The 23,545-nt window shown below is 51.8% G+C and overlaps 1 protein-coding gene across 7 annotated transcripts in view; it reads right to left on the bottom strand.

Moving 5' to 3' along the window:
* Positions 1-3,280: 3,280 nt before the first annotated feature.
* The window catches only part of LOC143805148 (uncharacterized), a 46,735-nt gene continuing 26,470 nt past the window's right edge, over positions 3,281-23,545 (bottom strand). For 4 of the 7 annotated variants that reach the window (XM_077284082.1, XM_077284081.1, XM_077284080.1 and 1 more), the window contains exons 2-6: positions 21,367-21,513; positions 19,842-19,975; positions 19,490-19,648; positions 13,982-14,071; positions 3,281-3,652 (exon numbers count right to left, since the gene is read on the bottom strand). In XM_077284082.1, coding sequence (XP_077140197.1) covers positions 3,402-3,652; positions 13,982-14,071; positions 19,490-19,648; positions 19,842-19,965 — 624 coding nt within the window. In that variant the 5' untranslated portion in view covers positions 19,966-19,975; positions 21,367-21,513 and the 3' untranslated portion in view covers positions 3,281-3,401. Of the gene's footprint in view, positions 3,653-10,322; positions 10,345-13,805; positions 14,072-19,489; positions 19,649-19,841; positions 19,976-21,366; positions 21,514-23,545 lie in introns of those variants that run through there. The other 3 variants (XM_077284084.1, XM_077284086.1, XM_077284085.1) reach the window with 3 other exon arrangements.

Below are 23,545 nucleotides of genomic sequence, written 5' to 3'. Positions count from 1 at the left end.
AAGAAGGACATTCTTTCCCTTGAGTCCAGAAGAACCCCTAGAAATTTTTTCCTTGGAGATGGATTGAGGTCCGACTTCTCCAAGTTCGGAATCCATCTTAGTGATTTCAGGATATCCAGGACTTTCGTCACATCCTGATTTAAATGAGAGACAGATGGCGCGATAATGAGAAAATCATCCAGGTATGGGATGAACAGATCCCCTGATGCCAGATGAAGATCACTGCTTCTGACATGATCTTGGTAAAAACCTGTGGAGCTGATGAGACTCCGAATGGGAGGACGTTGAACTGATAATGGCTGGTTTGATGGTTCTGGGCCACCGCAAATCTGAGGAACTTTCTGTGGTCGGGATGTATCGGCACATGATAGTAAGCGTCCCTCAGATCCAACGTAGCCATTACCCAGTCCTGGCCAATCAGCGGGATTGCTGATTTGATTAATTCCATTTTGAATCTGTGGTATTTGATTACTTGATTCAGAGGTTTCAGGTTTATGATAACCCGGTGTATCCCAGAGGGTTTTTTCACCAAAAATACAGTAGGTGAGAATAGTGGCCTTCTCCTACTTCCTGAGGAGGTACCTGGGAGATTGCCCCTGCCTGAAGCAGATCGAGAATATCTGCATTGAGGCATCCCCGAAGGTGTGGAGACTGTAGGGAGGTAATTGTTAGACGGTGAGGAGGAGGACTCTCGAATTCTAGCCTTAAGCCTTCCCGAATGGTACGTAGGACCCACTGATTCGTGGTGATGGTCTGCCATTGGGAAAGAAAACCTGAGAGTTGGCCTCTGACCAGAGAGCAGTCATTGTTTCTCAGGGGTCTGCTGGGGTTGAGGAACAAGGATGTTCCTAGCCTTATCCCCTTTGGGGTAACTCCACCGACCCGATTTACCTTTACCCCTGTAATCCCTCTGGGGGACCTGCTCACGGGGGGGGGGGGGGGAAGCATTTCCTTGAGCTTTTTTGCTCCGGAAGAGCTTTCTTTTTATCCGTAACCTTGTCTAGGATGTCATCGAGGGCTGGCCCGAACATATAATGCCCCTGAAAGGGAATACCACATAACCTGGATTTAGAAGTTAAGTCACCTCCCCAGGATTTAAGCCATAGAGCTCTCCTAGCGAAGTTGGAGAGAACTGCGGACCTAGCAGCTACCCGTACAGACTCAGCGGAAGCATCCGCCAGGAACCCCGTTGCCTTCTGGAGTAATGGTAGGGAATTTAAAATTTCCTCCCCTGATAAAGGTGATTTTTTTAAGGTACGTAACCAGAGAAATAGGGATCTGGCAACACATGTGGAGGCCACATTTGTCTTCAGCAGATTAGTAGATGTGTCCCAGGATTTCTTTAGTAAGCTCTCAGTTTTTCGATCCATAGGATCTTTGAGCTGTGAGGAATCCTCGAAGGGTAGAGCCGTTTTTTTGGTCACCCTGGACACCTGTACATCTACTTTAGGCATCTCCCATAAAGAACAATCCCCCTCCAGAGGGAAACGATTCTTCAATTCTGATGGGACATTCAAAGCTTTCTCAGGTAGGCCCCACTGATGAAGGATAAGGTTTTCAATATTCTCGTGAATAGGGAACCCTTTCGGGGTCCTAGGCTTTAACCCTCCAAACATGTCATCCTGAACGGAATGACTTGCTACCTCCTCTTCCACCCCCATGGTACCCCTCACCATGGAAATCAGCTCTTCCATATCTTCGGAAGAGAAGAGATATTTTTTATTGTCTATTTTGGGGTTGGAAGTAGAACCCTCATTCTCCCAAATGTCCTCTGAACCCGATGTATGGATCTCGCCCGAGTCAGATACAGTATGAGCCATCTTCCTTTTCTTAGGAGGAGGAGGCTGTGGTGTCGGGGCCTGAGACAGGGCCGCCATAGAGGATTGGACCTCCTGTTTGATGAGGGTTCTGATGCTGTCCAGGAGAGAGGGCTGTTCACTGTGCAGCACTTCATCCGTGCATGATTGGCAGAGTTTTTTCTTATAAGCTGAGGGAAGCTTGGTCACACATGTACCACACTTGCGGCTGGAATTTTTAGGGGCAGAGGCCTTGTCTCCCTAGAAGAGAGAGAAAGGCTGGACTAAGTTATTTAATAACAAAAAGCTGGACAGCAAGGGACCTCATCCTCTACTTACAGAACGCTGGGCTCTGCAGAAGCAGAGTGCAGGGGTTTGTCGCCATCCATAGGGCCAGTCAGTCACCGGTCAGAAGGGACACAGACAGAGGCCTTACCTGGAGGCTTCCCCTGACCAGGAATATATACACATCGAGGTCACCAGCTAATTCTATGCTTCTCCTCCTCCTCCTAGGGTCCGTAGGGGGTGCTGTGATCGAACCGCCTGTCATGGCTGCCACCGGCTTGGAACGCCGGCCGGCGCGCGCGCGCAGGCTCCGGAGTATGGAGGCCTAAACCGGAAGTTCGACACCTGCGGCTGAAACGTCACTTCCGGTGCGCGTCGCGCGGCCCCCAGCGGCAGCGAGGCGGGAGTAGGAGAGCCGGGGAGCTACATGAGGACCCCAGAGAGCTTCACCGCCTTTGCCCCACGAGGGAGGCGCAGGAAGGGCGGGATGGAGGGTCCCAAGTCACGCAGTACATGCGGAGATGGGAGCAGTTACCGAGGAGAAGAGCGGAGCCCCCCGACCTCAACTGCCCGGCTATTCAGGTAACAGTGCTCCGATCACCGGCCACAGCAGCACTATCTGAGAACCTCTTAGTGCCCCATAGGGGACAGGAAAAATACTGGTGGTGGTTGCAGGAAGGGAAGGGTATTTAACCTCTTTGTTTCCTGTCCCCTATTAGGGCGGGGAGACATCCTCCGATACTGCTGTCGTGGAAGGTGACTTGAGAAAGACAGAATTTCATTGGTGGTATGATTCTCACTTACTAACGTGACATTTATGAACTAGGGACATAAGAAGGCGGCATAAGGGCTTTATAGCAAACATTTTTATGGGTTCCCATGACCAGATAGTCCCAGGATACCCACTGAACAGTAACAAGCACGACCACATTCCTTCGTACCATGGCTCGCTCTCTGGTGACTGGTAATAACTGGATCTAAGAGTAGATAACTTTTCCTATAATCTTACCTATAAATTTATTCCTGTCAGGTGGAGTAGCACCTGTGGACCAATGGACTATGTTGTTTGGTCACAACTGTGACTCCTATAGTTACGCCTGCCGTGAGATATGATTCTTAGTATGCAGTTTCTCAGGATACCCTGCAGTGCTGCCCCCTGGTGGATAAACCGTAAAGGAGATATGACAAGTGCCAATATACACAGGAGTCAGAGCAGTTTTATTGAGATGAGGGTACAAGCATGGGGCACGGTATGAATCTCTACCAGTCTGCTCCCGGCGTTACTCCCACTGAGAATTAGTGGAGCTGCAGATTCTTCATTCAGGATGGGAAGCAGAGGGAACAGCACTCCAGGCAGATGTCCAGGCAGTCTGATGAGCGGCAGCCCTCGTCCAGGACGGCACAACCAGGCTCACAAGGCCACAACCGGGCACACATTAGTCCACTGGGGCACAATGACCCACATAGGGCACCATCACTGCAGAGCCCGCAGCTTAAACACCCGAGGACTGTAGAGCAGAGGATGGAGACCTCGCAAAACAGGACAGCCAGGAGACAGCGGGCACACCTGTCTACAGGGAGAGACACAGTAGTCAGGAGGGAGACAGCGGGCACACCTGTCTACAGGGAGAGAGACAGTAGTCAGAAAGGAGACAGCAGGCACACCTGTCTACAGAGCGAGAGACAGTGGTCAGGAGGGAGACAGGGGGCACACCTGTCTACAGGGAGAGAGACAGTAGTCAGAACAGAGACAGCGGGCACACCTGTCTACAGGGAGAGAGACAGTGGTCAGGAGGGAGACAGGGGGCACACCTGTCTACAGGGAGAGAGACAGTAGTCAGAACAGAGACAGCGGGCACACCTGTCTACAGGGAGAGAGACAGTAGTCAGAACAGAGACAGCGGGCACACCTGTCTACAAGGAGAGAGACAGCGGGCACACCTATCTACAGGTAGGGAGACAGTGGTCAGGAGGGAGACAGCGGGCACACCTGTCTACAGGGAGAGAGACAGTAGTCAGAACGGAGACAGCGGGCACACCTGTCTACAAGGAGAGACAGTGGTCAGGAGGGAGGGAGACAGCGGGCACACCTGTCTACAGGGAGAGAGACAGTGGTCAGGAGGGAGACAGCGGGCACACCTGTCTACAGGGAGAGACACAGAGGTCAGGAGGGAGACAGGGGGCACACCTGTCTACAAGGAGAGAGACAGTAGTCAGAAGGGAGACAGCGGGCACACCAGTCTACAGGGAGAGACACAGAGGTCAGGAGGGAGACAGGGGGCACACCTGTCTACAAGGAGAGAGACAGTAGTCAGAAGGGAGACAGCGGGCACACCAGTCTACAGGGAGAGAGACAGTAGTCAGGAGGGAGACAGCGGGCACACCTGTCTACAGGGAGAGAGACAGTAGTCAGGAGGGAGACAGCGGGCACACCTGTCTACAGGGAGAGAGACAGTGGTCAGGAGGGAGGGAGACAGCGGGCACACCTGTCTACAAGGAGAGAGACAGTAGTCAGGAGAGAGACAGAGGGCACACCTGTCTACAGGGAGAGACACAGCGGGCACACCTGTCTGCAAGGAGAGAGACAGAGGTCAGGAGGGAGACAGCGGGCACACCTGTCTACAGGGAGAGAGACAGTAGTCAGGAGGGAGGGAGACAGCGGGCACACCTGTCTACAGAGCGAGAGACAGTGGTCAGGAGGGAGACAGGGGGCACACCTGTCTACAGGGAGAGAGACAGTAGTCAGAACAGAGACAGCGGGCACACCTGTCTACAGGGAGAGAGACAGTAGTCAGAACAGAGACAGCGGGCACACCTGTCTACAAGGAGAGAGACAGTGGTCAGGAGGGAGGGAGACAGCGGGCACACCTGTCTACAGGGAGAGAGACAGTGGTCAGGAGGGAGACAGCGGGCACACCTGTCTACAGGGAGAGAGACAGTAGTCAGAACGGAGACAGCGGGCACACCTGTCTACAAGGAGAGACAGTGGTCAGGAGGGAGGGAGACAGTGGGCACACCTGTCTACAGGGAGAGAGACAGTGGTCAGGAGGGAGACAGCAGGCACACCTGTCTACAGGGAGAGAGACAGTAGTCAGGAGGGAGACAGCGGGCATACCTGTCTACAGGGAGAGAGACAGAGGTCCGGAGGGAGACAGCGGGCACACCTGTCTACAGGGAGAGACATTAGTCAGAAAGGAGACAGCGGGAACAGCTGTCTACAGGGAGAGAGACAGTAGTCAAAAGGGAGACAGCGGGCACACCTGTCTACAAGGAGAGAGACGGTGGTCAGGAGGGAGAGAACGGGCACACCTGTCTACAGGGAGAGACAGTAGTCAGAAAGGAGACAGCGGGCACACCTGTCTACAGGGAGAGAGACAGTAGTCAGGAGGGAGGGAGACAGCGGGCACACCTGTCTACAAGGAGAGAGACAGTAGTCAGGAGGGAGGGAGACAGTGGGCACACCTGTCTACAAGGAGAGAGACAATAGTCAGGAGGGAGACAGCGGGCATACCTGTCTACAGGGAGAGAGACAGAGGTCCGGAGGGAGACAGCGGGCACACCTGTCTACAGGGAGAGACAGTAGTCAGAAAGGAGACAGCGGGAACAGCTGTCTACAGGGAGAGAGACAGAGGTCCGGAGGGAGACAGCGGGCACACCTGTCTACAGGGAGAGACATTAGTCAGAAAGGAGACAGCGGGAACAGCTGTCTACAGGGAGAGAGACAGTAGTCAAAAGGGAGACAGCGGGCACACCTGTCTACAAGGAGAGAGACGGTGGTCAGGAGGGAGAGAACGGGCACACCTGTCTACAGGGAGAGACAGTAGTCAGAAAGGAGACAGCGGGCACACCTGTCTACAGGGAGAGAGACAGTAGTCAGGAGGGAGGGAGACAGCGGGCACACCTGTCTACAAGGAGAGAGACAGTAGTCAGGAGGGAGGGAGACAGTGGGCACACCTGTCTACAAGGAGAGAGACAATAGTCAGGAGGGAGACAGCGGGCATACCTGTCTACAGGGAGAGAGACAGAGGTCCGGAGGGAGACAGCGGGCACACCTGTCTACAGGGAGAGACAGTAGTCAGAAAGGAGACAGCGGGAACAGCTGTCTACAGGGAGAGAGACAGAGGTCCGGAGGGAGACAGCGGGCACACCTGTCTACAGGGAGAGACATTAGTCAGAAAGGAGACAGCGGGAACAGCTGTCTACAGGGAGAGAGACAGTAGTCAAAAGGGAGACAGCGGGCACACCTGTCTACAAGGAGAGAGACGGTGGTCAGGAGGGAGAGAACGGGCACACCTGTCTACAGGGAGAGACAGTAGTCAGAAAGGAGACAGCGGGCACACCTGTCTACAGGGAGAGAGACAGTAGTCAGGAGGGAGGGAGACAGCGGGCACACCTGTCTACAAGGAGAGAGACAGTAGTCAGGAGGGAGGGAGACAGTGGGCACACCTGTCTACAAGGAGAGAGACAATAGTCAGGAGGGAGACAGCGGGCATACCTGTCTACAGGGAGAGAGACAGAGGTCCGGAGGGAGACAGCGGGCACACCTGTCTACAGGGAGAGACAGTAGTCAGAAAGGAGACAGCGGGAACAGCTGTCTACAGGGAGAGAGACAGTAGTCAAAAGGGAGACAGCGGGCACACCTGTCTACAAGGAGAGAGACGGTGGTCAGGAGGGAGAGAACGGGCACACATGTCTACAGGGAGAGACAGTAGTCAGAAGGGAGACAGCGGGCACACCTGTCTACAGGGAGAGAGACAGTAGTCAGAAGAGAGACAGCGGGCACACCTGTCTACAAGGAGAGAGACAGTAGTCAGGAGGGAGACAGAGGGCACACCTGTCTGCAAAGAGAGAGACAGTAGTCAGGAGGGAGACAGAGGGCACACCTGTCTACAGGGAGAGACAGTAGTCAGGAGGGAGGGAGACAGCGGGCACACCTGTCTACAAGGAGAGAGACAGTAGTCAGGAAGGAGACAGCGGGCACACCTGTCTACAGGGAGAGAGACAGTAGTCAGGAGGGAGGGAGACAGCGGGCACACCTGTCTACAGGGAGAGAGACAGTAGTCAGGAGGGAGGGAGACAGCGGGCACACCTGTCTACAAGGAGAGAGACAGTAGTCAGGAGGGAGACAGCGGGCACACCTGTCTACAGGGAGAGAGACAGTAGTCAGGAGGGAGGCAGACAGCGGGCACACCTGTCTACAGGGAGAGAGACAGTAGTCAGAAGGGAGAGAGACAGCGGGCACACCTGTCTACAAGGAGAGAGACAGTAGTCACGAGGGAGACAGCGGGCACACCTGTCTGCAAGGAGAGAGACAGTAGTCAGGAGGGAGACAGAGGGCACACCTGTCTACAGGGAGAAACACAGCGGGCACACCTGTCTACAAGGAGAGAGTCAGTAGTCAGCAGGGAGACAGCGGGCACGCCTGTCTACAGGGAGAGAGACAGTAGTCAGGAGGGAGGGAGACAGCGGGCACACCTGTCTACAGGGAGAGACAGAGGTCAGGAGGGAGACAGGGGGCACACCTGTCTACAAGGAGAGAGACAGTAGTCAGAAGGGAGACAGCGGGCACACCAGTCTACAGGGAGAGAGACAGTAGTCAGGAGGGAGACAGCGGGCACACCTGTCTACAGGGAGAGAGACAGTAGTCAGGAGGGAGGGAGACAGCTGGCACACCTGTCTACAGGTAGAAAGACAGTAGTCAGGAGGGAGGGAGACAGCGGGCACACCTGTCTACAGGGAGAGAGACAGTGGTCAGGAGGGAGGGAGACAGCGGGCACACCTGTCTACAAGGAGAGAGACAGTAGTCACGAGAGAGACAGAGGGCACACCTGTCTACAGGGAGAGACACAGCGGGCACACCTGTCTGCAAGGAGAGAGACAGAGGTCAGGAGGGAGACAGCGGGCACACCTGTCTACAGGGAGAGAGACAGTAGTCAGGAGGGAGGGAGACAGCGGGCACACCTGTCTACAAGGAGAGAGACAGTAGTCAGGAAGGAGACAGCGGGCACACCTGTCTACAGGGAGAGAGACAGTAGTCAGGAGGGAGGGAGACAGCGGGCACACCTGTCTACAAGGAGAGAGACAGTAGTCAGGAAGGAGACAGCGGGCACACCTGTCTACAGGGAGAGAGACAGTAGTCAGGAGGGAGACAGCGGGCACACCAGTCTACAGGGAGAGAGACAGAGGTCAGGAGGGAGACAGCGGGCACACCTGTCTACAGGGAGAGAGACAGTAGTCGGGAGGGAGACAGCGGGCACACCTGTCTACAGGGAGAGAGACAGTAGTCAGGAGGGAGGGAGACAGCGGGCACACCTGTCTACAAGGAGAGAGACAGTAGTCAGGAAGGAGACAGCGGGCACACCTGTCTACAGGGAGAGAGACAGTAGTCAGGAGGGAGACAGCGGGCACACCAGTCTACAGGGAGAGAGACAGAGGTCAGGAGGGAGACAGCGGGCACACCTGTCTACAGGGAGAGAGACAGTAGTCAGAAGGGAGACAGCGGGCACACCTGTCTACAGGGAGAGAGACAGTAGTCAGAAGGGAGACAGCGGGCATACCTGTCTACAGGGAGAGAGACAGTAGTCGGAAGGGAGACAGCGGGCACAGCTGTCTACAGGGAGAGAGACAGTAGTCAGAAGGGAGACAGCGGGCACAGCTGTCTACAGGGAGAGAGACAGTAGTCAGAAGGGAGACAGCGGGCACACCTGTCTACAGGGAGAGAGACAGTAGTCAGGAGGGAGGGAGACAGCGGGCACACCTGTCTACAGGGAGAGACAGAGGTCAGGAGGGAGACAGGGGGCACACCTGTCTACAAGGAGAGAGACAGTAGTCAGAAGGGAGACAGCGGGCACACCAGTCTACAGGGAGAGAGACAGTAGTCAGGAGGGAGACAGCGGGCACACCTGTCTACAGGGAGAGAGACAGTAGTCAGGAGGGAGGGAGACAGCTGGCACACCTGTCTACAGGTAGAAAGACAGTAGTCAGGAGGGAGGGAGACAGCGGGCACACCTGTCTACAGGGAGAGAGACAGTGGTCAGGAGGGAGGGAGACAGCGGGCACACCTGTCTACAAGGAGAGAGACAGTAGTCACGAGAGAGACAGAGGGCACACCTGTCTACAGGGAGAGACACAGCGGGCACACCTGTCTGCAAGGAGAGAGACGGTGGTCAGGAGGGAGAGAGCGGGCATACCTGTCTACAGGGAGAGAGACAGTGGTCAGGAGGGAGACAGCGGGCACACCTGTCTACAGAGAGAGAGACAGTAGTCAGGAGGGAGACAGCGGGCACACCTGTCTACAGGGAGATAGACAGTGGTCAGGAGGGAGGGAGACAGCGGGCACACCTGTCTACAGGTAGAGAGACAGTAGTCAGGAGGGAGGGAGACAGCGGGCACATCTGTCTACAGGTAGAGAGACAGTAGTCAGGAGGGAGGGAGACAGCGGGCACACCTGTCTACAAGGAGAGAGACAGTAGTCAGGAGGGAGACAGCGGGCACACCTGTCTACAGGGAGAGAGACAGTAGTCAGGAGGGAGGGAGACAGCGGGCACACCTGTCTACAGGTAGAAAGACAGCAGTCAGGAGGGAGGGAGAGAGCGGGCACACCTGTCTACAGGGAGAGAGACAGTGGTCAGGAGGGAGACAGCGGGCACACCTGTCTACAGAGAGAGAGACAGTAGTCAGGAGGGAGACAGCGGGCACACCTGTCTACAGGGAGAGAGACAGTGGTCAGGAGGGAGGGAGACAGCGGGCACACCTGTCTACAGGTAGAGAGACAGTAGTCAGGAGGGAGGGAGGGAGACAGCGGGCACACCTGTCTACAAGGAGAGAGACAGTAGTCAGGAGGGAGACAGCGGGCACACCTGTCTACAGGGAGAGAGACAGTAGTCGGAAGGGAGACAGCGGGCACACCTGTCTACAGGGAGATAGACAGTAGTCAGGAAGGAGACAGCGGGCACACCTGTTTACAGGGAGAGAGACAGTAGTCAGGAGGGAGGGAGTCAGCGGGCACACCTGTCTACAAGGAGAGAGACAGTAGTCAGGAGGGAGACAGCGGGCACACCTGTCTGCAAGGAGAGAGACAGAGGTCAGGAGGGAGACAGCGGGCACACCTGTCTTCAAGGCGAGAGACAGTAGTCAGGAGGGAGACAGCGGGCACACCTGTCTACAGGGAGAGAGACAGTAGTTAGGAGGGAGGGAGACAGCGGGCACACCTGTCTACAAGGAGAGAGACAGTAGTCAGGAGGGAGACAGCGGGCACACCTGTCTGCAAGGAGAGAGACAGAGGTCAGGAGGGAGACAGCGGGCACACCTGTCTTCAAGGCGAGAGACAGTAGTCAGGAGGGAGACAGCGGGCACACCTGTCTACAGGGAGAGAGACAGTAGTCAGGAGGGAGGGAGACAGCGGGCACACCTGTCTACAAGGAGAGAGACAGTAGTCAGGAGGGAGACAGCGGGCACACCTGTCTACAGGGAGAGAGACAGTAGTCAGGAGGGAGGCAGACAGCGGGCACACCTGTCTACAGGGAGAGAGACAGTAGTCAGAAGGGAGAGAGACAGTGGGCACACCTGTCTACAAGGAGAGAGACAGTAGTCAGCAGGGAGACAGCGGGCACACCTGTCTACAGGGAGAGAGACAGTAGTCAGGAGGGAGGGAGACAGCGGGCACACCTCTCTACAAGGAGAGAGACAGTAGTCAGGAAGGAGACAGCGGGCACACCTGTCTACAGGGAGAGAGACAGTAGTCAGGAGGGAGACAGCGGGCACACCTGTCTACAAGGAGAGTGTCGATAGTCAGGAGGGAGACAGCGGGCACACCTGTTTGCAAGGAGAGAGACAGAGGTCAGGAGGGAGACAATGGGCACACCTGTCTACAGGGAGAGAGACAGTAGTCAGGAGGGAGACAGCGGAAACACCAGTCTACCGGGAGAGAGACAGTAGTCAGGAGGGAGACAGCAGGCACACCTGTCTACAGGGAGAGAGACAGTAGTCAGGAGGGAGACAGCGGGCACACCAGTCTACAGGGAGAGAGACAGTAATCAGGAGGGAGACAACGGGCACATCTGTCTACAGGGAGAGAGACAGTAGTCAGGGGGGAAGACAGCGGGCACACTTGTCTACAGGGAGAGAGACAGTAGTCAGATGGGAGACAACGGGCACACCTGTCTACAGCGAGAGAGACAGTAGTCAGGAGGGAGACAGCGGGCACACCTGTCTACAGGGAGAGAGACAGTAGTCAGGAGGGAGACAGCAGGCACACCTGTCTACAGAGAGAAAGACGGTGGTCAGGAAAGAGACAGCGGGCACACCTGTCTACAGGGAGAGGCAGTAGTCAGATGGGAGACAGCGGGCACACCTGTCTACAGGGAGAGAGACAGCGGGCACACCTGTCTACAGAGAGAGAGAGCAGGCACACCTGTCTACAGAGAGAGAGACAGTGTTCAGGAAAGAGACAGCGGGCACACATGTCTACAGAGAGAGAGACAGCAGGCACACCTGTCTACAGGGAGAGAGACAGCGGGCACACCTGTCTACAGGGAGAGAGACAGCGGGCACACCTGTCTACAGAGAGAGAGACAGCGGGCACACCTGTCTACAGAGAGAGAGAGACAGCGGGCACACCTGTCTACAGAGAGAGAGAGACAGCGGGCACACCTGTCTACAGAGAGAGAGAGACAGCGGGCACACCTGTCTACAGAGAGAGAGACAGCGGGCACACCTGTCTACAGAGAGAGAGACAGCAGGCACACCTGTCTACAGAGAGAGAGACAGCAGGCACACCTGTCTACAGAGAGAGAGACAGTCGTGAGGAAAGAGACAGTGGGCACACCTGTCTACAGAGAGAGAGACAGAGGTCAAAAGGGAGATAGCAGGTACAATTGTCTACATGGTTGTTAGGCAGGGGAGAGCAGGTACAGTGGCATGTAAAAGTTTAGGCACCCCTAGTCAAAATTACTTGTTATAGTGAACAGTTACACAAACTAAAAGCTTAAGTTACAGATGAGACATTTCCTTTCTAATTTAGGCAAAAAAAATGTCATTTTTAAAATTACAAAAAGGGAAAATGGGCTGATGCTAAAGTTTGGGCACCCTGCATGGTTAGTACCTAGTAGCACCCCCATTTGCAAGTATCACAGCTTGTAAATCATTTTTGTAGTCAGAAAAGAGTCTTTCAGTTCTTGTTTGGGGGATTTTCATCCATTCTTCCTTGGGAAATTCTTCCAGTTCTGTGAGATTCCTGGGTCGTCTTGCATCCTCTGCTATTTTGAGGTCTAGTTAGATTTTCAATGATGTTCAGATCAGAGGACTGTAAGGTCCATTGTAAAACCTTCATCCTGCACCTTTTGAGGTCGTCAATTGTGGATTTTGACGTGTGTTTAGGATCATTATCCATTTGTAGAAGTCATCCTCTTTTCAACATCAGCTTTTTTACAAATGGCGTTATATTTGCATGAAGAATATTTTGAAATGTAATTAGACCCATTCTTCCCTGTACCCATGAACTGTTCCCCGTGCCATTGGCTGCAACACAACCCCAAAGCATGATTGATTCACCCACATGCTTAATGTTTGGTGAGATGTTCTTTTCCTGAATTCTGTGCCCTTTTTTTCTCTACACAAACCTTTGATCATTGTGGCTAAAGAGTTCTATTCTACATTCACCGGTCCACAGGACTTGTTTCCAAAATGCGTCAGGCTTGTTTGGATGCTCTCTTGTATGCTTCTGACACTGAATTTTATGATGAGGACGCAGGAGAGGTTTTCTTCTGATGCCTCTTCCATAAAGACCATATATGTACAGATGTCTCTCTACAGTAGAACAATGTACCACAACTCCAGAGTCTGCTAAATCTTTCTGAAGGTCTTTTGCAGTCAAGCAGAGGATCTGATTTGCCTTTCTAGCAATCCTACAAGCAGCTCTTACGGAAATGTTGTTTGGTCTTCCAGACCTTATCTTGACCTCCACTGTTACTGGTAACTGACATTTCTTAATTACATTTTGAACTGAGGAAAGGACAACTTGAAAACACTTTGCCATCTTCTTATAGCCTTCTCCTGCTTTGTGAGCCTCCACCATTTTCATTTTCACAGTACTACCGTAGGCAGCTGCTTAGAAGAACCCATGGCTGCTGTTTTTTGGCACAAGGTTAGTGGAGGCTGGGTTTTATAAAGCTGGAAAATTTGCATCACATGGCCTTTCCTAACAATGATAGTGAACAAGCCATAACCATAACAGGTTAATTAAGGTCTGAAATCTTGGTCAAAGTTATCTGAGCACACAAATCTCCAAGGGTGCCCAAACTTTTGCATCAGCCCATTTTCCTTTTTGTAATTTTGAAAATGTAAATGACAATATATTTTTTTCCCCAAAAATACAAAAGAAATGTGTCATCTTTAACTTTAGGCCTTTTAGAGATCATGTCATCTGCAGCTTGCTTAACAGTTCACAATAATAGTAATTTTGACCAGGGGTGCCCAAACTTTTACATGTCATTGTATAGCAACAGACGGTCAGTAGCAAAAAACATAACTGTCTGTATGTGCAGAGTATGAGGATCCTGGTAGAACACCTCATATCTCAGCTACCTGGATGCCTGTGGAGTGCCTTAATAGACGTGGCCTGGCATCTTATTTCTATAGCTCTTGGGCTGGGTTGCAGTACCAGACACGGCCACATGATCGGCGCTGTGCCGGATACTATAATGAGAGCAGTCAGGAGACAATGACCTGGGTTAGTCAGTGGTAGCACAGCGCGGAGATCTCCATGGCCAGCTCCAGACACTCGGCCGTATGACGACACACATCCAGAAACTCGCAGCAGGTGTTAGTACAGCAGCAGGAGGGGCAGCAGCAGAGGTCATACAGGTCCGAGAGACAGCTATGAGAGCAGAGACAGCGCACACCTGAGCTACAGGTGCTCGGGATGAGGACCACACAGTCTGAGAAATGGCAGAAGAGGCATGCAAGGAGTAGAGAGGCCGTGAGGTCCGACACTGTGTGAGGAAAGGACAAAATCGGTGAGACATCCTTCAGGCTGAGGACCAAACATGATTCAATCTGCGAATAATTCAACCAGATCAACATTCGTACACTGCCACAATTACAGGAATACTCTCTGCCTCGCACTGTATATGGGGCACTGCGTAGCACAATTATGGCAGCACTCGCTGACTGACACTGATTATCGGGACACTACAGGCGGCAGTGTGTGGGCACTACATGGCTGATACTGTATGAAGAAGCTCTCTCTGATTAACTATATGTATAAGGACACTTCATGAAGAGCACTGTATATAGAGACTATTCCTGACACCGTTTAGAGGGACTCTCCATCCCTGACATCGTTTAGAGGGACTCTGCACCCCTGACACCGTTTAGAGGGACTCTGCACCCCTGACACCGTTTAGAGGGACTCTGCACCCCTGACACCGTTTAGAGGGACTCTGCACCCCTGACACCGTTTAGAGGGACTCTGCACCCCTGACACCGTTTAGAGGGACTCTGCACCCCTGACACCGTTTAGAGGGACTCTCCACCCCTGACACCGTTTAGAGGGACTCTCCACCCCTGACACCGTTTAGAGGGACTCTCCACCCCTGACACCGTTTAGAGGGACTCTCCACCCCTGACACCGTTTAGAGGGACTCTCCATCCCTGACACCGTTTAGAGGGACTCTCCACCCCTGACACCGTTTAGAGGGACTCTCCACCCCTGACACCGTTTAGAGGGACTCTCCACCCCTGACACCGTTTAGAGGGACTCTCCATCCCTGACACCGTTTAGAGGGACTCTCCACCCCTGACACCGTTTAGAGGGACTCTCCACCCCTGACACAGTGTAGAGGGACTCTCCATCCCTGACACCGTTTAGAGGGACTCTCCATCACTGACACCGTTTAGAGGGACTCTCCTCCCGACACCGTTTAGAGGGACTCTCCACCCCTGACACCGTTTAGAGGGACTCTCCACCCCTGACACCGTTTAGAGGGACTCTCCACCCCTGACACCGTTTAGAGGGACTCTCCACCCCTGACACCGTTTAGAGGGACTCTCCACCCCTGACACCGTTTAGAGGGACTCTCCACCCCTGACACCGTTTAGAGGGACTCTCCACCCCTGACACCGTTTAGAGGGACTCTCCATCCCTGACACCGTTTAGAGGGACTCTGTACCCTTGACACTGTTTAGAGGGACTCTCCACGCCTGACACTGTATAGAAGGACTCTCTACCCTTGACACTGTTTAGAGGGACTCTGTACCCTTGACACTGTTTAGAGGGACTCTCCACGCCTGACACTGTTTAGAAGGACTCTCTACCCTTGACACTGTTTAGAGGGACTCTGTACCCTTGACACTGTTTAGAGGGACTCTGTACCCTTGACACTGTTTAGAGGGACTCTCCACGCCTGACACTGTTTAGAGGGACTCTGTACCCTTGACACTGTTTAGAGGGACTCTGTACCCTTGACACTGTTTAGAGGGACTCTGTACCCTTGACACCGTTTAGAGGGACTCTCCACCCCTGACACCGTTTAGAGGGACTCTCCACCCCTGACACCGTTTAGAGGGACTCTCCACCCCTGACACCGTTTAGAGGGACTCTCCATCCCTGACACCGTTTAGAGGGACTCTCCACCCCTGACACCGTTTAGAGGGACTCTCCACCCCTGACACCGTTTAGAGGGACTCTGTACCCTTGACACTGTTTAGAGGGACTCTCCACGCCTGACACTGTATAGAAGGACTCTCTACCCTTGACACTGTTTAGAGGGACTCTGTACCCTTGACACTGTTTAGAGGGACTCTCCACGCCTGACACTGTTTAGAGGGACTCTGTACCCTTGACACTGTTTAGAGGGACTCTGTACCCTTGACACTGTTTAGAGGGACTCTGTACCCTTGACACTGTTTAGAGGGACTCTGTACCCTTGACACTGTTTAGAGGGACTCTGTACCCTTGACACTGTTTAGAGGGACTCTGTACCCTTGACACTGTTTAGAGGGACTCTGTACCCTTGACACCGTTTAGAGGGACTCTCCACCCCTGACACCGTTTAGAGGGACTCTCCACCCCTGACACCGTTTAGAGGGACTCTCCACCCCTGACACCGTTTAGAGGGACTCTCCATCCCTGACACCGTTTAGAGGGACTCTCCACCCCTGACACCGTTTAGAGGGACTCTCCACCCCTGACACCGTTTAGAGGGACTCTGTACCCTTGACACTGTTTAGAGGGACTCTCCACGCCTGACACTGTATAGAAGGACTCTCTACCCTTGACACTGTTTAGAGGGACTCTGTACCCTTGACACTGTTTAGAGGGACTCTCCACGCCTGACACTGTTTAGAGGGACTCTGTACCCTTGACACTGTTTAGAGGGACTCTGTACCCTTGACACTGTTTAGAGGGACTCTGTACCCTTGACACTGTTTAGAGGGACTCTGTACCCTTGACACTGTTTAGAGGGACTCTGTACCCTTGACACTGTTTAGAGGGACTCTGTACCCTTGACACTGTTTAGAGGGACTCTGTACCCTTGACACTGTTTAGAGGGACTCTGTACCCTTGACACTGTTTAGAGGGACTCTGTACCCTTGACACTGTTTAGAGGGACTCTGTACCCTTGACACTGTTTAGAGGGACTTATGAGAAGCACTGTTTATATGGATTCTTTATGGCTGGCACTATATAAAGTGACTCCTCATGGCTGACACTTTAAGGAATTCCATGGCTGACACTGTTAATAGAGGCTCTCTATGGCTGGCACTGTTTGTAGGTACCCTCTGTGGTTCGCACTGATTATAGGAACTGCTTATAGCGGACACTTATTTAGGGATTCTCTCTGATGGCTATTAACACCCAATGCTGTAATATCAATTAATTGATGAGTAAATGTAGGTGGAGCATTACCACATATTGATGCAATCACCAATTTTGCTAAAGGCTATGATAATCTAATCCCAAAATGTTGGTGATTTTTCCCCAGATGGTAATAATAGAAATTGCAGCTGCAATTTTTTTTTTTTGTACTTGTAATTCACTTGTTTATGCATCTGGCCCCAAGACAGAATAATCTTATTACATGTGGAATCTGCAGGGAAATGATTTCTACCAATGAATCCAATGAATAAACTAAATATAAAGCAACTAAAGGTACCGTCACATTAAGCGACGCTGCAGCGATATAGACAACGATGCCGATCGCTGCAGCGTCGCTGTTTCGTCGTAGTGTGGTCGCTGGGCCGCGCTTAGTAACCCGATGTTTACCCTGGTTACCAGTGTAAATGTAAAAAAAAACAAACACTACATACTTACATTCCGGTGTCTGTCGGGTCCCCCGGCGTCCGCTTCCCTGCACTGTGTAAGCGCCGACCCTAAAGCAGAGCGGTGACGTCACCGCTGTGCTTTGCTTTACGGCCGGCACTGACACATTCAGTGCAGGAAGCTCTGAGCAGCAGCGCGGACGCCGGGGGACGTGACAGACATCAGAAGTGAGTATGTAGTGTTTTTTTTTTACTTTTACAATGGTAACCAGGGTAAATATTGGGTTACTAAGCGCGGCCCTGCGCTTAGTAACCCAATATTTACCCTGGTTACCATTGTAAAACATTGCTGGCATCGTTGCTTTTGCTGTCAAACACAACGATACACGCCGATCTGACGACCAAATAAAGTTCTGGACTTCTAGCTCCGACCAACGATATCACAGCAGGATCCAGATCGCTGCTGCGTGTCAAACACAACGATATCGCTATCCAGGGCGCTGCAACGTCACGGATCGCTATCGTTGTAAAGTTGCTCAGTGTGAAGGTACCTTAAGGCATTTCTGTAATTTCTTAGCTGCCTGGGGTTTGCGTATGGGTGCTTCTCTTTGGTCAGGACAGCTGTTTATGTCTGAAAATGCACCATCCCCGATCCTCTGAAGCTGGCGTCTTCATCACTGACAGTGTATACAATTTATTGCTGACATGTAACAAGATCCAATTAATTTATAATTTTTCTTCGGACAGATCTCATAAACCTGACACTGCTGTCAGTGCAGCATTAAAGAAAATGTGCAGTAAGTTTGCTGTGCTATGGTGGCCGCCATCATTAGATACACAACTGCAATCAAAATGATGGAAATCAGGTCCATTAGCAAAATTTGCAAACTTTCTGCTATTTCTAAAAAAAACCCCTAAAATAATGAAACAAGAACAAAACCAATATAATGAGTGGTTTCTCCATATACAACACAAAATGCCACCAGTAATGTCTACAGTGAAGCATGGTGGTGGCTCAGTAATGTCTACAGTGAAGCATGGTGGTGGCTCAGTAATGTCTACAGTGAAGCATGGTGGTGGCTCAGTAATGTCTACAGTGAAGCATGGTGGTGGCTCAGTAATGTTTACAGTGAAGCATGGTGGTGAATCAATAATGTCTACAGTGAAGCATGGTGGTGGCTCAGTAATGTCTACAATGAAACATAATGGTGGCTGGGTGATACCTACAGTAAAGCATAGCAGAGTGCTTTGTGGTGACTAAAGTGAAGCATGGTGGTAGCTTGATTATGTCTACAGTGAAGCATGGCGGTGGCTCAGTGATGTTCTGGGGTTGCTTTGCCTCCTCTGGCATTGGAAACCTGTGGCGTAAGGAGGGCAAGATGAATTTAATGTATTATGGAAATTGTCAGTCCTTCTTCAAGGAAACTGAAGTTTTGATATCATTGGACCTCCCAGTAGGACACTGATCTCAGCACCTCACAGTACACCAAGGTTTGGTTTAAGAATAAGTCCAGGAAGATTCTTGAGCGGCTGTCACAGTTGCCTGGCCTGAACCCCATAGAAAATGTTTGGTAGGATGTGAAGCAGGTAGCTACAACAATCCCAAGATTATTAGTGACCTTGAGGCCATTGTTCATGAGGAATGAGATAAGATTCATCAAGAACTCTGCCAGAAGATGGTATCTGGCTATGTATCACATCTACAGCAGGTTATAACAGCCAGAGGAGATCTGCTAAATACTAAAGTGTTGGTCATGAAGGAGTGAATAATGCTGAGACTGTGGAGTCTGTAAAAGTGGCATTTTGTGGTGAATTTGGAGAAACCACTTGTTATATTAGTTGTTCAGCTTTTTACATTGCAATAAACAGGTAAAACAAGAACGAACGGCAAAAAGTTTGCACATTTTACTAATGAACCTGATTTGCATTGGGCAGGTGGGATTCTAATGCCAACTACAGTATGTAGGTCAGTCGTCACTTCATGTAGTTATCGGTGTCACAAGAAAATCACAAGAAAGTGTTCTGTGCATAAAACTCCGCCCTGTGAGACAGAACTGGTGACACTAGTGGTTACAGAAATGTGAATTTTACTGCATCTGCTGTTTGTTTTACCTATTTCCACATGTTCAGCGGATCACAAGACTCACCATCCCCTGCAGCCTCCTCTAGGTGGCTGGCGGAGAGCACGGGTCCCTGCACGCTGCTCGTTTTGCCGCTTCTCCGGGAGGATTTCTGCTTCTTGCCGGTGACATCTGCACTTCTGAAAACCTGCTGGTGAGGAGGCTGCGTCACTGCCTGGAGGTCTCCTAGGAAAAGTAATGGACAGTGGAATAAGACTGGACAAAGCAAATGTGTTCTAGGATCTCTGCTTACTGTCAGTCAATCCAAACAGCGAAAACCTGATTAGCCCTACGGGTCTATTCAGACGTAGCGGTTGTAAGGGATGTATTATAACTGTACTATGAGGGGCTCAGAGATTCATCATACACCGCTCATCACCTAGCACAGCACTGTGGTCATCAATCACTTCCCCAAAATGGATTTTTGCAGATTTCTTTGCAGTAGGAAGACACTCCGATGTTCTCACTAATGTTTCAGCGCTGCTGGAGGCCAAGTCACTCATCCTGTAATACCTGAGAAAATAAGGAAATTCAAGTCACTACACACACACGGCCCATTCCCTCCAGTCATTACACATATGGCCTGGCCCCTCCAGTCACTACACACATACAAGGCCAGGTCCGGCCCCCTCCGGTCACTACACACATGGCCCATTACTCTTTGATCACTACACACACGACCTGTCACCCTCTGGTCACTACGCACGCGGCCTGTCCCCCTCTGGTCACTACGCACGTGGCATGTCCCCCTCCAGTCACTACGCACGTGGCATGTCCCCCTCCAGTCACTACGCACGTGGCATGTCCCCCTCCAGTCACTACACACATGGCCAGGCCCCCTCCGGTCATGACACACACGGCCCATCCCTCTTCGATCACTACACACACACGGCCTGGGTCCCTCTGGTCACTGCACGCGGCCTGTCCCCCTCTGGTCACTACGCACATGGCCTGTCCCCTTCTGGTCACTACGTACGCGGCATGTCCCCCTCCGGTCACTACACACACACACACACGACCAGAGCCCGTCCGGTCACTACACACACATGGCCAGGCCCCCTCCGGTCACGACACACACGGCCCATCCCTCTTTGATCACTACACACACACTGCCTGGGCCCCTCCGGTCACTATGCACGTGGCCTGTCCCCCTCTGGTCACTACGCACGTGGCCTGTCCCCCTCTGGTCACTACGCACGTGGCCTGTCCCCCTCTGGTCACTACGCACGTGGCTTGTCCCCCTCTGGTCACTATGTATGCGGCCTGTCCCCCTTTGGTCACTACGTACGCGGCCTGTCCCCTTCCGGTCACTACACACACACACACACAAGTCCAGATCCCTTCCGGTCACTACACACACATGGCCAGGCCCCCTCCGGTCACTACACACGGGGCCTGTCCCCCTCTCGTCACTACGTATGCGGCCTGTCCCCCTCTGGTCACTGCGCACACGGCCTGTCCCCCTCTGGTCACTACACACGTGGCCTGTCCCCCTCTGGTCACTACGTATGCGGCTTGTCCCCTTCTGGTCACTACACACATGGCCTGTCCCCCTCTGTTCACTACACACACACACACGGCCAGGCCCCTTCCGGTCACTACACACACATGGTCAGGCCCGGCCCCCCTCTGGTCACCACACACACATGGCCCATCCCCCTTCGATCACCACACACACACACACACAAAGCCCCCTCCAGTCACTACACACGCGGCCTGTCCCCCTCTGGTCACTATGCACGTGGCCCGTCCCCCTCCGGTCACTACGCACATGGCATGTCCCCCTTGGTCACTACACACACACACGGTCTGTCCTCTATGGTCACTATACGTTGTGGTACAATCATTCATCGTGTCACCTGATGGTCATTTTGTCTGCTGTGCAGTGTAGTCGGTATACTCACCACTGCAGGTTTTATCAGTGATATGGATGGATCCAGGCTCATTACTCCGTGCTCACTGTGTTCGTCTTCACACCCTTTCTACTTCTCTCACATCATTAAATTGTGGATGGTGTTAAAAAGCTTTTGCTGGCGTCACCATATCCTGAGCTGAAGAGGAGGGAGAGATGTACAGAGATGAGAGGGATGGAAAAGAAAACATCACACAACACAACAGGAAGCACCCCGCAATCCAGAGCCCTAGTACGGTCATAGGATGGATATTACATTTGTAGAAGAAAATCTCTTATAATGAAAATTTTTGTTTGTTTACAAATTCCCCCCAAAAATAACGATATTGCATTTTTGTCACCAACTTTTTTCATAGCACATTATAAGGTTAAATGAAAAGTGTAATTCGAAATCAAATCTCCTCCAGGAAAGAAAATGCTCATACATTTGCGTGACAACCATTTTTAAATTCCAGGAAAAGTCACAGTTTTTGCAAAATTGCCACGGAAGCGGACGACATGTGACAGGTTCGTCTCCCTCATTGCATAAAAATTAACAAATTGCATATGCAAAAAAACATTGCATTGGCTTGTGACATATCGGGCAGTTCTAGACCGTCCCAATTTTTGTCTCACGAGCCACTGCTGACGACATTTTGCGTTAAAAAGCTGTATAAAAAAAAAAGAAAAAAAAAAAAAAGATTAAGACAAAAATAAAAATCGTTTCGAATTCTGTGAAAAATTCATGAACTGCGTGTACAATTCTGAAGAATTTGGCGCAAAAATGGTCAAAGAATCCCACAAGCCAACAAATAATGAATCAGGCCCGGCGAGCACATACATTATGGAGTCTCTGGGAAGCCCCAAGATCTCCTTGATTACTGCTGTGTAAGGGGATGAATGATGGAAATCCGCGGCTGAGAGCCTGCAGAGGAATGCGGAGATGAATTATTCACGCCAGGCCTTCAATCACTGTTTGGGGCTGATCCCGAGAGGAAGATAAACCGCACTTATGTACCATGTTGAGATGCGGAGAGTGCTCGGTCTCACAGGAAGCTCGAGAAGAGGGGCAGGTGGGGAATAGAGGGGCAGAAGGGGAATAGTCACCAAAAATGGTGCATAGTCCAAAAAAATGACTCCGGCAACCCCAGACAGAAATTCAAGCTTGGTGGTGTCCTCTCATGTCTCCATAAAACTACTCATAAAGTAGAAGGAGTGATCTACCTATGGGGGCACTCAAACTATTTAAAGGGCAACACCGCCACTATTTATAAATACATGGACGCTATTAATAAGGTCACTCTGGCACAATTTATACAGTACACTGGCACTATTAACACGAATCTAAACAGTTCTCGAATGAAGGGTAATGAGGGGCATATAGGGGGCTAACAATGGCCCCCATCGCTGCCATCTTGGTCTGGTATTAGGCGCAGTCTCCTCAGAATGAATGTTAGTATTTATTGGACAGGTAGGGTTGGGTAAAAAGATTTGCAGGACCCTGGCCCAGCAGCCGCACTTATAGTCTATATAGGCTGCCGGATCAGAGCACTGTGAACCTTCTACTTGCCGGCATCCCCACCGCTTTTGATTAGTAGACCCTGTCCAGCGCCATTGTTACAATATGGCGCACACATGACATGGCGCCAGGCCTGGCAATGAGGAGAGGAGGAGGTCCGCCGGCCATGGACTATCAAAGTGGCAGCTGGACTGGGGTCCTGTGCATCATTTTGCTCAACTCTACTGACAGGTATAATACACTGCAATCCAGAAGTATCTCTGTGTATTATATGAGTGAACAAGAACGTTCATGTCCACTAAGGCCTCTTTCACACTTCAGTTGTTTGGCGTCAGTCACTTCCGACATAGTGACGGATCGACGGATCCGTCACAGTTGTTGAGAAAACGGTTCCAACGGATCCGGTTTTTTGACGGATCCGTTACTTGGGGGTTGTCTGGGAAAAGTATCTACTTTTTGGAGCATGCGCAATTGAAAAAGCGGATTGGGGCGACGGATCCACCGAAATGACGGTCGCGACGGATCCGTCGCCCATAGGCGGCCATTCTATGGAATGACGGACGCGACGGATCCGCCGCGAACCGCCATTTCGGCGTTGACAAAAAATGTTTCAATGTCCGTCTATGTCTAGACAACGTCCGCCAAATTTCGACGGATCCGTCGCATGACGGAT

This window comes from Ranitomeya variabilis, chromosome 2 (assembly GCF_051348905.1).
Source record: "Ranitomeya variabilis isolate aRanVar5 chromosome 2, aRanVar5.hap1, whole genome shotgun sequence".
In the NCBI taxonomy this organism is placed as follows: domain Eukaryota; kingdom Metazoa; phylum Chordata; class Amphibia; order Anura; family Dendrobatidae; genus Ranitomeya; species Ranitomeya variabilis.
Note: the sequence above shows the minus strand (reverse complement) of the source record. Positions and strands in the feature narration are given on the sequence as shown.